Source organism: Peromyscus eremicus, chromosome 6, assembly GCF_949786415.1.
Source record: "Peromyscus eremicus chromosome 6, PerEre_H2_v1, whole genome shotgun sequence".
Taxonomy (NCBI): Eukaryota; Metazoa; Chordata; class Mammalia; order Rodentia; family Cricetidae; genus Peromyscus; species Peromyscus eremicus.
This window is the reverse complement of record NC_081421.1, coordinates 45,446,872-45,459,670: the sequence shown is the minus strand read 5'-3', so window position 1 is coordinate 45,459,670 and position 12,799 is coordinate 45,446,872. Positions and strand designations below refer to the sequence as shown.

Genomic DNA, 12,799 nt, shown 5'->3' with positions numbered 1-12,799 from the left:
GAGATGGCTCAGTTGTTAAGAGCACCCAGTGCTCTTCCAGAGGACCCAAGTTTGATTCCCAACACCGACATGACAGCCCACAACTGTGTGTAACTCCTGCTCCGGGGGATCTAATGTTGTCTTCTGGCTTCCTCAGGTACCAAGCACAAGCATGGTGCGCCAACATATATACACAAAATAAAATAGCATAAATTTAAGAAAGAAAAAAACAGGAATCAAAAAACAAGAGATAAAACTCTAAGTTCCTGAATCACTTCACTATTTAATACCCTAATTAGGAAAAAAGATTTCAAATGAGGTGTGGCTTAATTAAATCACTTACACACAATCTCATTGTTCCTCTTAAAAAATACAGGCATAGCCATAACTGAAGTCACATTCTGGTCCCCACAGAAAAAAACCATTAGATAAGAAACTAATGCTACATTTCCAAAATTAACATCCTAAAGAGCATTGTTCATAAAATGAATTCAAAACCAACAATAATCTCAGAGTCATTGAGTAAAACAAAATTAAGCTAATTTATTTTCTATGCAAATGTCAGAGACTACATTAATGGACTTTATGAATCTTCATATGATATATGATATTATATATATATGTATATAATAGAACTTCCAACATTTGTTTAACATGGAAGCTACTTTTTTCTAGTGATTCACAATAACATCTAGAAATGGTATTTCTCTGAACTGTTTGGGAAACACTCTGTTAATATACATATGGATGAGGATCTCAAAAGTGAATGCCTGCCCAAGTTGGCAGAATATAACCAGAAAATTCCCCAGCATCCATTTCCTGGCTTGGCACATGAAGATTTGCAAATCCGTGTAACTATACCTCTGAAAAATCAAATTCCATTTGGATTCAATAAATTTCACTTTTGTAAAAGAGTGAAACTGCTGAATTATCCAATATTCACAGTTTTTAAACATTCATTTTGCAAATGAATTTCCTACCCCCCACCTGTTTCCAAAACTTTATTACTGAATAACTGGAATTAATTATTACAGAGATGATGATAAAATGTTCTATCACGAAGAAAGAGCTGAAATTTTGATCAATACTGATTTAATTTTGTTCTTGAATCCCTTGGGGACATTCAGTTCTATGCACAATAATTCAATGAACAGTTAACTGAGTGACATCTTTATCAATTTTCTTTTTTACATTTAACCTTAGTCTACATAATATAGGCTTACATGCAAATCCTTACACATGAATAAATTTTAAATCTGTTTTGCCAATTGTTTGCCACATAACCCATGTGTTTTTTCTGAATTAAAACTGAAAGGAGAATACCTCTATTGTGTTAAAAGGATCCCTTCCAAGAGAATCAGGGACTTTGAGAAAGAGCTGTCATCGAGGTCTGTCAGCTGTTGGCCTCACATTCAACAGAATAGAGTGACATGTCATTCATGAGATAAAGAAAGTATTTAGAAGAAAATTGTCTTAGTGTTCTATTGATATGAAGAGACACCATGACCAAGACAACTCTCATAATAGAAAGTATTTAATTGGAGCTCATGGTTCCAGAGGGTAGTAGACCATCACAGTGGGAAGCAGATAGGCATGATGCTAATGCAATAGTTGAGAGCTTGACATCCTGATCTGCAGGCAGCAGGCAGAAAGAGAGACTTAGACTTTTGAAACCTCAAAGCCCACTCCTAGTGACACTTCCTCCAACAAGGTCACACCTTCTACTTCTTTCAAACAGGTTCATTCTCTGTGACTAAACATTCAAATATATATGAACGTATGGGGGCCATTTTTTTTTTTTTTTTTTTTTGTATTTCGAGACAGGGTTTCTCTGTGTAGCTTTGTGCCTTTCCTGGAACTCACTGTGTAGCCCAGGCTGGCCTTGAACTTACAGAGATCCACCTGCCTCTGCCTCCTGAGTGCTGGGATTAAAGGCTTGTGCCACCACCACCCAGCGAGAGCCATCTTTATTCAAACCATCACATAAGTACTTATTAATGATAAATCTCATTCATAGTTTTGAGCGTTGCCATTATTAATTCCTTAAGTGGCATCAGTTAACGTCATTATAATGCTAAATGAAAAATGTTAGCTACAAACTTAACAGACATATTCTCAAAAACATAAATACTTCAAAGGAGATGCTTTGAATAGGAGTAGTTAGCTCTACGTTGTACATTTTTAAATGTTTTGTATTGCATTTATAGTCACGAAAAAAATCAAAATTTTTAAGAGCTCTACTCAAGATTAATAGACTAAATCAAAAGTGCAGTGTCCAAAACCTGGATTTATGGTGACTTCTCAAGAGTTTCCTCTGGGTACAAAAGGAACCCACTAAAAATACTGTCATCCTCAGGGCCAACGTACAGTCCGTTCCAGTCCTTTGACACTTCTAGCCACACTTGATCTCCTGCACTCAATTTCAGAATGAGGAGGAGGGAGGCCTGGTCCACCTGCTGACCATAGAGCGTCTCTCTGGACTTGAACTGCTTCCTGTTGCGGGCCACAAGACTGATTCGAGCAGGTCGGCCCCTGACAGTGACATGATAGGAAAAAACGTATGTCCCGGGAGCACTACAGTTAAATTTCCCAGTGATGGGGTTATAATCCCCTTGGTCATTGGAGAGAATCTTGTCAAACTTGATGGGGATGTTTGGGGCAGGAAAGGGCTTGGACAAAAGAGCACTAAACGCCGACTGTGTGACTTGGGTGGCCTCTCCTTTGGAGCCTTTGACACCCCGGGAACCCTTCTTCCCAGTGGGCCCTCGAGCCCCTTTGCTCCCAAGCTCACCCTTCGGACCCGCAGGTCCAGTAAAACCAGGAGGACCCGTATCTCCCTTTTCTCCCTTAGGGCCAGCATCACCTCTGGGTCCAGGTAGACCATCCGAGCCGCGTCTGCCTTCTGCGCCAGCGTCTCCTCTGCTCCCTTTCTCTCCCTCCATCCCTGCCTCGCCTTTCTGCCCCTTCTGTCCCCTCTCCCCAGACTCTCCACGATAACCTTTCTCCCCAACACCCCCCTTCTCGCCCTTGGCCCCAGGCTCTCCAATGAAGCCATGGGCACCCGAGGCCCCAGGGTCCCCTTTCTCTCCTTTGGTGCAGTTCCCACACAGGTCCCCCTTAGAGCCTTTTTGTCCTTCCATTCCTGCCGGGCCGATGTTTCCTTTATCTCCCTTGGGACCAAGTCCACCTGAAATAGAAAAGTAAAATAATGCTTGAGAAGCATATAAACCATGACAGGATGCTATTACCATAGACCTAAAATATTAAAATAATACCAACCAATGAGACCTGTAAACCCAGTTCTTGGCTCGGTAATGTCTGTTTCGAGGAGTCATTAAATATAGTGAGCAATAATTACCACGTCATGTTCTCAAAAGGAGACTAGCTAAGGCTTCCAAGAAACAATAATGTTTCAGGGGTGTTTTTTTTTCCTTTACTTTTAAGATAATATAGAACTGTTTTTATTCCACTAGCTTTTGCATTTGGCCCAACTCATGTTAACACTTCAATCTCTATTTTACCCGTCTACTCCCAAAGTCTCACAGGCACAGGAATGGAAATATAGATTCTTTTTTCTGATAACAGTTGAAAAACAGAGCAGAACACAGACACATTTGCCTAATGTCTCAACTCCTAGACTCAACTCATGCAATGAGCCACTGAGTTATTAAAACAATGAGAATTTGAGTATAAACCTTGCCCCCCTACATTTACCAACAGGAAGAGACAGAGGGTTTTCCTGTACTCCGAGGTCCTAACATGGTGGATTGACTTTACCTTGCTCTCCTGGTTTTCCTGGGTATCCTGGAATGCCACCTGCTCCTTGGTCCCCCCGTTCTCCCTTTAGTCCTAAAATAGTACAGGAATTAATGTTGACACAACTATGTCATTTGGGATAAATCTAACATGTGGTTCAGAGTTTCGCCACATTCCAACATTTCTTAACAAAAATTGCTTAAAGGTAAAACAGTATAGAAAAAGAACATGTTGAAGGACATTAGGAATTTTGAATTCTAGTTAATAGTGAGCCACTTAAAGGGGATTAAGAGCTGGTCCCTTCAAGCAGAACTCCTCTTCCTCACAGCCTTCATATGATTCTTCAAATTCCTCATGAAATTTCTAATAACTGACAAATGTTGTGTATGTGTGTGCTGGTATTTTCCCTATTGCAAATTTTGAATGACAGTCAAAATGTCTTCTTTGTTTGCCACTCACTGCTGTGGGATGGCCTTTCTGTATGCTGTGAATATGTGTTGCTACCATTGGTTAATAAAGAAGCTTCACTAGCCTATAGCAAGACAGGTTATAGCCAGGCGGGAAATCCAAGAGAGATACAGGGAGAAGGGCAGAGTCAGAGCAGACGCCATCCAGCCACCCAAGGAGCAACATGCCAGCAGACTGGTAATGCCATGGCCACGTAGCAATACTTAGATTATTAGAAATGGGTTAATTTAAGATGTAAGAGCTAGCTAGCAATAAGACTGAGCCATAGGCTAAACAGCTTGTAATTAATATTAAGCCTCTGAGTAATTATTTTATAAGTGGCTGTGGGGCTGCAGGACCATGGGATGACAGGACTGGGTAGGACCAAGAAAAACTTCCATCTCAATTCATCATAGAAGTTTAAAGAGAGAGAGAGAGAGAGAGAGAGAGAGAGAGAGAGAGAGAGAGAGAGAGAGAACCATACTCTTCCATCAGCAAAACTACCAAAAAATGAATCCAGGAATGAAAAACTACCCTTAATAGACACTGTCAAAATGGGCCATTTCCATTACATGTTGGAATAACTTTGGTATACTCTTATAGAGCTACAGGAAACATTTATGATAATAAAAGGTTTAGACATTCAGATGTTTGCCATAGTACAACCCAGAAAAATCCAACATGGGTCACTCTAGTTTCCTAGAGCTGGCTTCTCTATTATTACTTCACATAAAACCAAATGTGCAAATTTAACCCATGGGATACCAGGAAAATATCTAAATGTATTTTGACAGGTTCTGATGTTGAATGGAAGTGAAGGACCAAAGCCTATTTATTCCCTCTTCAGTAATGGAATGCTGGCCAGCTTTATCCAGCATTAATAGCTTTTTTTCCCCCAGATTCACTGTGTGTCCTGGGCTGTCCTGAAATTCACTATGTAAACCAGCCCAGCCTTAAACTCAGAGAGCTCTGCCTGCCTCTGCTTCCCAAGTGCTGGAATTAAAGGCATGTACTACCATGCCCAGCATTACTGGCATTTCTTAAGTTTATTTAAGGAGATTAATTGCCCTAATGGAAAGTATTCAGTTAGATGATGACTGCCTAGCGTTAGAGCCATTCAAGCATAGAGGTTTGGGAACTTCTTTAACTTTCATTCTTAACCAGGAGTCCACACAAAGTCTGGAAGTAGAAGGGAAGTAGAGTTGCCACTTTATAGAGACTGGCTGAATGAAATTCTACTTTGATCATTCATCAAAGCATCTTCTTAAGAACCGCATCTTGCGGTACCTCCCCAGATTTTCTTCCACTTCCAGAAGTCTAGCTTCCGAAATGTATGAAGCATTGAGGAGGTTCATCACTCATCCTTATTTCACAGGCTCCCTGCTAATATAATTCAGCCACAAAAGGATTAAATGTTTCCAAGAATGAAAATCGCAAAACTGACAAGTGAGAAGTAGCACTCTCTTACCTAAGCATATTTTTTGAGTAATTACTTCACTGACTGTTCCGGCAGGAATGAGCTAGGCAGTTCCTGAGCCACGGGGATGGTGATGTATATGTGATATTAGGCCTTCTGACATACGACACTGGAGCTAAAACACTGAGCTTGATGGATAGATGGTTTTTCTACAGGGTACCGGTATCCTCTGAGGAATTTCTAAATGTCCCAGCGAATATTAACTTTGTAGTACCTTAAAGTACCCAAAGAAAGAACCAGGCATTTCTGGGACAGAAAGCCTTCTCTGCTGATGTATTCAGAGCTACAGACTTCTTGGGCAGGCAAAGATCAATGAAAGTGTTCATAGCTACAAATCCTCTTTGATGAACAGGTTGTGAGTCAATAAAAGTCCACTTCTGCCAGGTTCCAGGCAATGTAAAACCACTGCTGTATTTTAATTATTTCTTTTATTTTTTGAGATTATAATATTTAATTTATTCTGCTGCCCGTCATTAATACTATCAGTGATTTCAGAATGAGCCAAAGACAATATCAAGTTCTCCTTAACATCCAGATTTCTACCAAAACTTAACTTAATTGTACTATTAGGGAAAAAATCCACACTTAACTGGGTGTGTCTAGCTCAATTGAAGAGCCCTTACCTAGATTGCATGGCCTCACTCCCCAGTATTAGAGTGAGGAAAAGAAGGAATAAAAGGTCTCACACTGAAAGAAAGGACCCTTCCCCAGAGACCATACTTTGTAACTTGTGGTCTCCGGGTCATGCTGGTGGCCAGTAAAGAATTTCTCTTGGCATTTTTTCTTATGACTTGTTTGCTTGTTTTGTTTTCTGTTCTTTGTTTTGGTTTTGGTCTGGGAATCATGTTGATAGAGAGAGAAAGAACATAAAGTTGGATATAGGAAGGTGGTGGGCATTTGGGAGGAGTTGGGAGAGGGAAACACATAATCAAAACATAATGTCTGAATAAATGAAAAATAGCATAACTAAAAAAAAGAGTCTCTCTCTCTATTTCCCCATCCCCTGCTGGAGTGTGTATATGTATGTCACTGTGTATGAGTGAGTGTGTGTGTGTGTGTGTGTGTGTGTGTGTGTGTGGAGTTGGGGGGCTGATTCCCATATACCTGAACGTTTTTCAAGTGGCATGTATAAAGTTAATATTTTATGTCAAATTAATATGTTGGATGATTTATCAAATGTTTGCACTTTTGAAAACCTGCTTTCAATATCTAGCCTTTGTTTAGCAAACTGATCTTAAAAATGATTCAGAGACTCCCTGAGTTTGATCTGGAATAGAAATGGTTACCTACCCTTCTCTCCTTTCTGGCCTTTGGGGCCTTGGGGTCCAATGATTCCGGGGGGGCCTGGACTGCCAATGTCACCAGTTTCTCCTTTAGGACCTATAAATGAAGTTTTAAAATCATCACATTAGAAAAATTATATTTTTAAATTCATTAGTTCAGGGGAAGAGACAGTTATTTTATTGAAACCAAAAACTGTCAACATCCTAATGATAAAATCTGATGAGAATAAGCCATTATAGAGTTCTAAGGGCAATATTTTTGTCTGATTTGCAATTTTGTACTACCTGAATAGATAAATTGAGCCCATTAGTACTTGTCACTATATCCGTGGCAGTGATCAAATGATTCAGGGAAGCGGCACTATATCAAACGACAAAAAATGATTATCTGACACTTAACCTCATAGGACCACACTATGTAAAAACACAATATCAGACACTTTGAGATTGCCATTCATCCACTTACCCATTGATTAGGAACTATTTGTGATGTTTCCTGTACACTAAAGCATCTTGCTAGGTACTAGAAATGCAGCCATCCCCACAGGGATGAAAATCTGTGCAAGATAAACATTAAGCAGATAACATAAGGAGAAATGGAAATTTTCCCACTATATTTGATACAAAGTAAAATAGGAAGGTTCCATTGTAAGTTAGCATTAAAATAAAAGGAGTGATATTTATGGGGTCAGAAGAGAATTCCTTGAGAAAATAGTATTAAGCAAAGAGTCAATAAAGGAATTAGAATTTCCTAAAGTGTCTTTTTAAAAAACAGAGTCTTTAAACACCTGAAAAAATAGCACTGTTCGTGTAAGTAGTGACCAAGCAGTATGGTAGAGATCATGCAAGTCTCTGACCTCACTGGATATTGTCTTAGCTACTGTTCCATTGCCGTGAAGAGACACCATCACCAAGACAACCCACATTAAAGAAATCATTTGATCTGAGGATCACAGTCCCAGAGGGTAGTGAAATACATGATCATCATGGTGGGAAGCAGACAGGCATGGCACTGAAGCAGTAAGTGAGAGCTTTACATCCTGGCCCACAGGCAGCAGACAGAGAGAGAGAGACAGACTGGCTTGGGCTTTTTAAATCTCCAAGTCCAACCCCAGAGATACTTCTCTGACATGGCCACGCCTCCTAATCCTTCCTATATAGTTTCCAAACTGGGAACTAAGTTGTTGTGGAAAATTACTTTAACTAGGGAAAATGTGTTATGTTTGTTTACACTACATTTGTTTAACTATGTAAAGATATGCTACATTTGTTTATGCTGCATTTGTTTAACGATGGAAAGATGTGTTGCTTTGCCTGCCTAAGGCACCTGATTAGTCTAACAAAAAGCCGAACATCCAATAGCTAGGCAGTAGAGGGATAGGCAGGGTCGGCAGGCAGAGAGAATTACTAGGAGAAGAAAAGAACGAGGGAGAAAAAGAGGGAGACACATGGGGCCAGCCAGGCAGGCAGTTGCCAGACAGACAGACATGGAGTAGGACATACAGAATGAAAGAAAGGTAAAAAGCTCCAAAGCAAAACATAGCTGAAGAGAAACAGGTTAAATTAAGTTATGAGAGCTAATGGGACAAGCGTAAATGAAGTCCAAGCATTCATAACTAATAATAAGTCTCCATGTTGTTATTTGTGAGCTAGTTGGTAGCCCAAAAGAAAGCCTGCTACACTGAGCATGCAAATATGAGCTCAGGGGGGCCTTTCTCATTCAAACCGCCACAGATAACACTTATTCATCCAGACAGACACTTACCTAGAACTCACCTAACTCAATTAATTATTCTTTTGCAAGTTCAGTCCCATTTGCAGGGTGAAAATTGCTGTTTACTTGGAATAATTCAAGGCTAATTTCTCCAACAGTTTACCATATAGATAATCACACTCAACAAAATTACAAAATTTCAGTTTAATTATAATTAAGGCTAATGGGATAGAATGAAATAGAAATTTAAAAATTAAAAACAACTCAATGAAACAAAAAATCATATTCCATAGAATTCATCTTTGGAAGAAACTATAAATTTGTAAAAGAAAACCTTTAATAAGTTGCTGGCAGTAGAGGTCAGGGCTGAAGGCAGGTTCCCCCTTTTGCAGAAGAACTGCATGGAGGATCGGAATAGAGACAGACTAAGCAGAGGAGGTGAGAGTAAACAAGAAAGCCAAACACGGTCCAATGTGCAGTGTCTCCTTTCAAGGCTCAGGGGGGTTCTACTGTGGCAGGAAACACCAAACACACCCCTGAGCTGTCACAGGAGCATCATGCAACTGCACAAGGGGCCCAGAAGAAGACTGACAACCGTCACATCTGCGTGAGATGTACATTGGGGTTGTATTCTCAGAAACACCTGAAGACTGAGCACAGGGGAGAAACCTGGGTTTTCCAGGTGAACCGACTGATTTTGCCTCCAGTCTCTGCTCTGGCAGGTGCTGCAACCTCTAAGTCGACCAAATGCTCACTGAACCAGGAGCACATCACCAGGTGCAATGTAAAAATATCTTCAGTATTTTTTTTAATAAAGATTTAGAAATGATGTAAAATTCCCCACTCTTCTTAACATGAGGCACCCACAGCAACTAAAGCCAAAGCAGAAGCAAGAAATGGAGAGCTGCCTTCTGGCCATTAAATAAATCTCTATGTCTTCATGATGTTTTTTTCATCCATAAACTGAATCTAGGAAGACTTTTAAAAGTAGGTAATGTACCATGTGATGCCTGCAAATGTGTGTTCACATTACCAAAGACAGAGTTAATGAAGAAATATTGAAGTGCTTGGACTTGAGTAGGTTTGTTCTTTTCCTTTGAGTTTGTTCAATGCTGCTCTCATATTAGATTTCTAATGAAAGAAATACACTAGAGGAAGAGTCACTGAGTAGATCTATTTATGTATTTGGGAATATGTATGTATATATACACATATATGTATGTAACAACAATTAAAGAAAAAAAGAGGCCATGAATTTGAAAGAAAGCAAAGCAGGGTGCATGGGAGGGTTTGGAGGAAAAAAGAGAAGAGGGAAATGATGCAATTATATCATAATATCAAAAACATAAATACAATTTCAAGAAATTGGTAAAGCTAGAACAACTGTTTGAATCTCAAGAAACAGGATGCCATTGTATCAGGCCCAGAGAATTTCACAAGATAGAACCACACTCCCTCCATATTAACTGAGTGATAAAGGTAGTTTACAGAGCATTTACTCTATTTCAGGCATCACATATTCATCTTGATTGTATTTTCATATAACTCTGTTTCCCATTGTTGAAAGTGAGACTTAAAGAATGAAGCCTTCTTAGGAAAGGGCCGTGATGGCCCACCTTCTGAGTGTGAGCCTGGCCTGATAACTTGGGTCTGTAATTGCAAGTACTTGAAAAGCTGAGGTAAGAGTTAGGCGAGTTCCTGATCTACCTGGCCTTCAGAGTGATTAAAAAGCCAACATGGGCAATTTTGTGAGACTGTCTCAAAATAAAAAGTGTTGGGGCAGTAGCCTAACATGCACAAAGCCCTGTGTTTAATCCACAGACAGCATAAATAGATACATAACATTCTCAGTCAGATGATATAACCAGTTAGATTATGACACATGAGTTACACAGACAGGCTAGGAACTTGGCACACCTCCAAAATATATGTCACAAAGATTAGAAGAGAAGCTGAAGGCCAGGAACAGCCCAGTCTCATCTGTCATCAGGTGAGACAAACGCCCTCATGCTATGGAGCTCACTGTCTTCTTCGAAGTCTTGCCACCAGCTGTCTCCCTGGCCCTGACTGGGCTTTCCAGCCAGATGAGACATGAAGAGTTCTGATAAATATGACTTCCTCGGCCTTGTTGCCTTTCCAATAGTGTGTCATTGGCCAGGAAATCTTGGGGTCCTAATCTCATTCTCTCTACACGTTAATCGAGCTCAGCATAAATAACATATCTCCCTAAAACCCCCTACCACAAGATGAAATCAATTAAAAGCTCTGTGGGGATGCGTAATTACTGATATTACAGCTTTATGACACAGGCTAGATGCCACAAACATTATGTGAATTTTTTTCAGGGAATAGGGAATTTAAAATTGACATTCTGATCTTTAATTTTATCTTAAGTTGTCTATACCACATAGCACATAAAAGCCAGAATGCATTACAATAAAACTGAGAGAATATTCATTATGTATATATTAAAGACATCTGAGATTTCAAAATAGTAACCACAGTGTTCAACAGAGAAAATTGCTGGGCAATGACAGTATTGCTTCTGCATTTCAATGAGGTGCAAACTGAATTTTACACTTTATTCTCTGCTCACAGCCCTTCCACTTCTAATCCTAACTACAAATAGCACTCAAAAAGTCCATCAGTTGCCACACTTTCTTGCCATGCAATAGAATTTTCATTTACCAGTTTTAAAATCAACCATTAAAAAAAAAAACTCCACTGGTCATAGCCTGAGCTGCCTAGAAAACCTCAGCACTGGGACTGGAGTTGGAATTCCCTGACTCATTTCGGAACATCACTATTAATTCAGTAGACTTTACTCAATACAGTAGGCATAGGCCATGTGTGGGTAATAGGAAGAACTCTTGAAATACGGCTGTGATTGAAGCCGAAGAGGCTACTCAGTGGTTAAGAGCACAGGCTGCTCTTCTAGAGCACCTGGATTCAATTCCCAACACCCACGTGGTGGCCCAAAGTCATCAATAACTCCAGTGACAGAGGACCTGACACCTTTTTATGACTTCGATGGGCACCAGGCACACACATGGCCCACAGACATTCATGCAGGCAGAATACTCATACTCATATAATAAAAATAAACAAATCCTTTTTTTAAAATAAATATAGCTGTGGTGACTGAACTGCATTTTTATCTCGATATAAATATGTGTCTATAACCACCAAATGGAAGCCATTTGCATTCATCACATTTTTATGGGCAAGCATCCCGCCACTGCAGAAACCCTCAGAACAATTCTGCACCCCAACCCCTCCTCTCTGGGGGCGTCCAGGTGGGCATTTTCAAGTACCTTGTTCTCCCGACTTTCCAGGTTCTCCTTTCTGTCCAGCGACAAATGAGCAGCAATGGCAGCAGTTCAGAAAGAAACCAGCCGTGTCCAGAGAGAAGCTTTCAAATGGAAAGAGACTGGCGGGGGCGGAGGGCTCAGTGGTGGGCTCTGCCGGGGCTGAGGGCGAGGGGCCAGTGGTGGGCTCTGCCACGGCAGCCATTTCCGTAAGGAGGCTTTCTTCTTCATCCAGAGGGAAGCCATTGGATGGCTTGAGGCCCTTCAGCATCTCTTTCCCGTCAGATTTCTTTGTAAATTTGGTGTACGGTGTGGTCTTTGCTACTGTGTCCACATCAGCCACAGCCAAAATAATTAGAAAAACACAAAGCCAAGAAAATATCCACATGTTTGAGGCTGGAAGGAAGACATAAAAATATACACAAATTATAAGTGGTCCAAGTAAAAGCACTAATACCATCTATCCTTACATGAGAAAAATAAATACATTCTCTGAGGCGTACGAATAAACAGCATGTGTGATTTAGAATGATATCCTACTAGTCCATTTCCTATGTAAGTGTATGTGTGACTTGCCACGGAGCATTTTATTTGAAGTATTTATTACGAGGAGTGCTTGGCTTTCAGTTTTCCCTTCCGGTTGTTTCTTGGTGTTACATGTTCTCAAATGGTGTTCTCAATCATTCAAATTATCTTGCCAAATAACAAATATGATCTATAATAAGTGCAGCCTGACTTAATAGCTCATATACCCTGTGGAAAACAAATATGTGTGATTTCCTCCCTGACCTCACTCAGATTTATAGGAATCAAATACATTTATATTAGAGGGAGA

The 12,799-nt window shown here is 40.1% G+C and overlaps 1 protein-coding gene across 1 annotated transcript; it reads right to left on the bottom strand.

The window, feature by feature from the left end:
• Positions 1 to 1,884: 1,884 nt before the first annotated feature.
• Positions 1,885 to 12,352, bottom strand: Otol1 (otolin 1). The gene is made up of 4 exons (XM_059264728.1): positions 11,971 to 12,352; positions 6,950 to 7,039; positions 3,757 to 3,828; positions 1,885 to 3,166 (listed from the first exon to the last, which is right to left on the bottom strand). Exons 1-4 carry the CDS (start codon positions 12,350 to 12,352, stop codon positions 2,268 to 2,270), a joined length of 1,443 nt encoding a protein of 480 aa, XP_059120711.1. The 3' UTR covers positions 1,885 to 2,267.
• Positions 12,353 to 12,799: the final 447 nt, after the last annotated feature.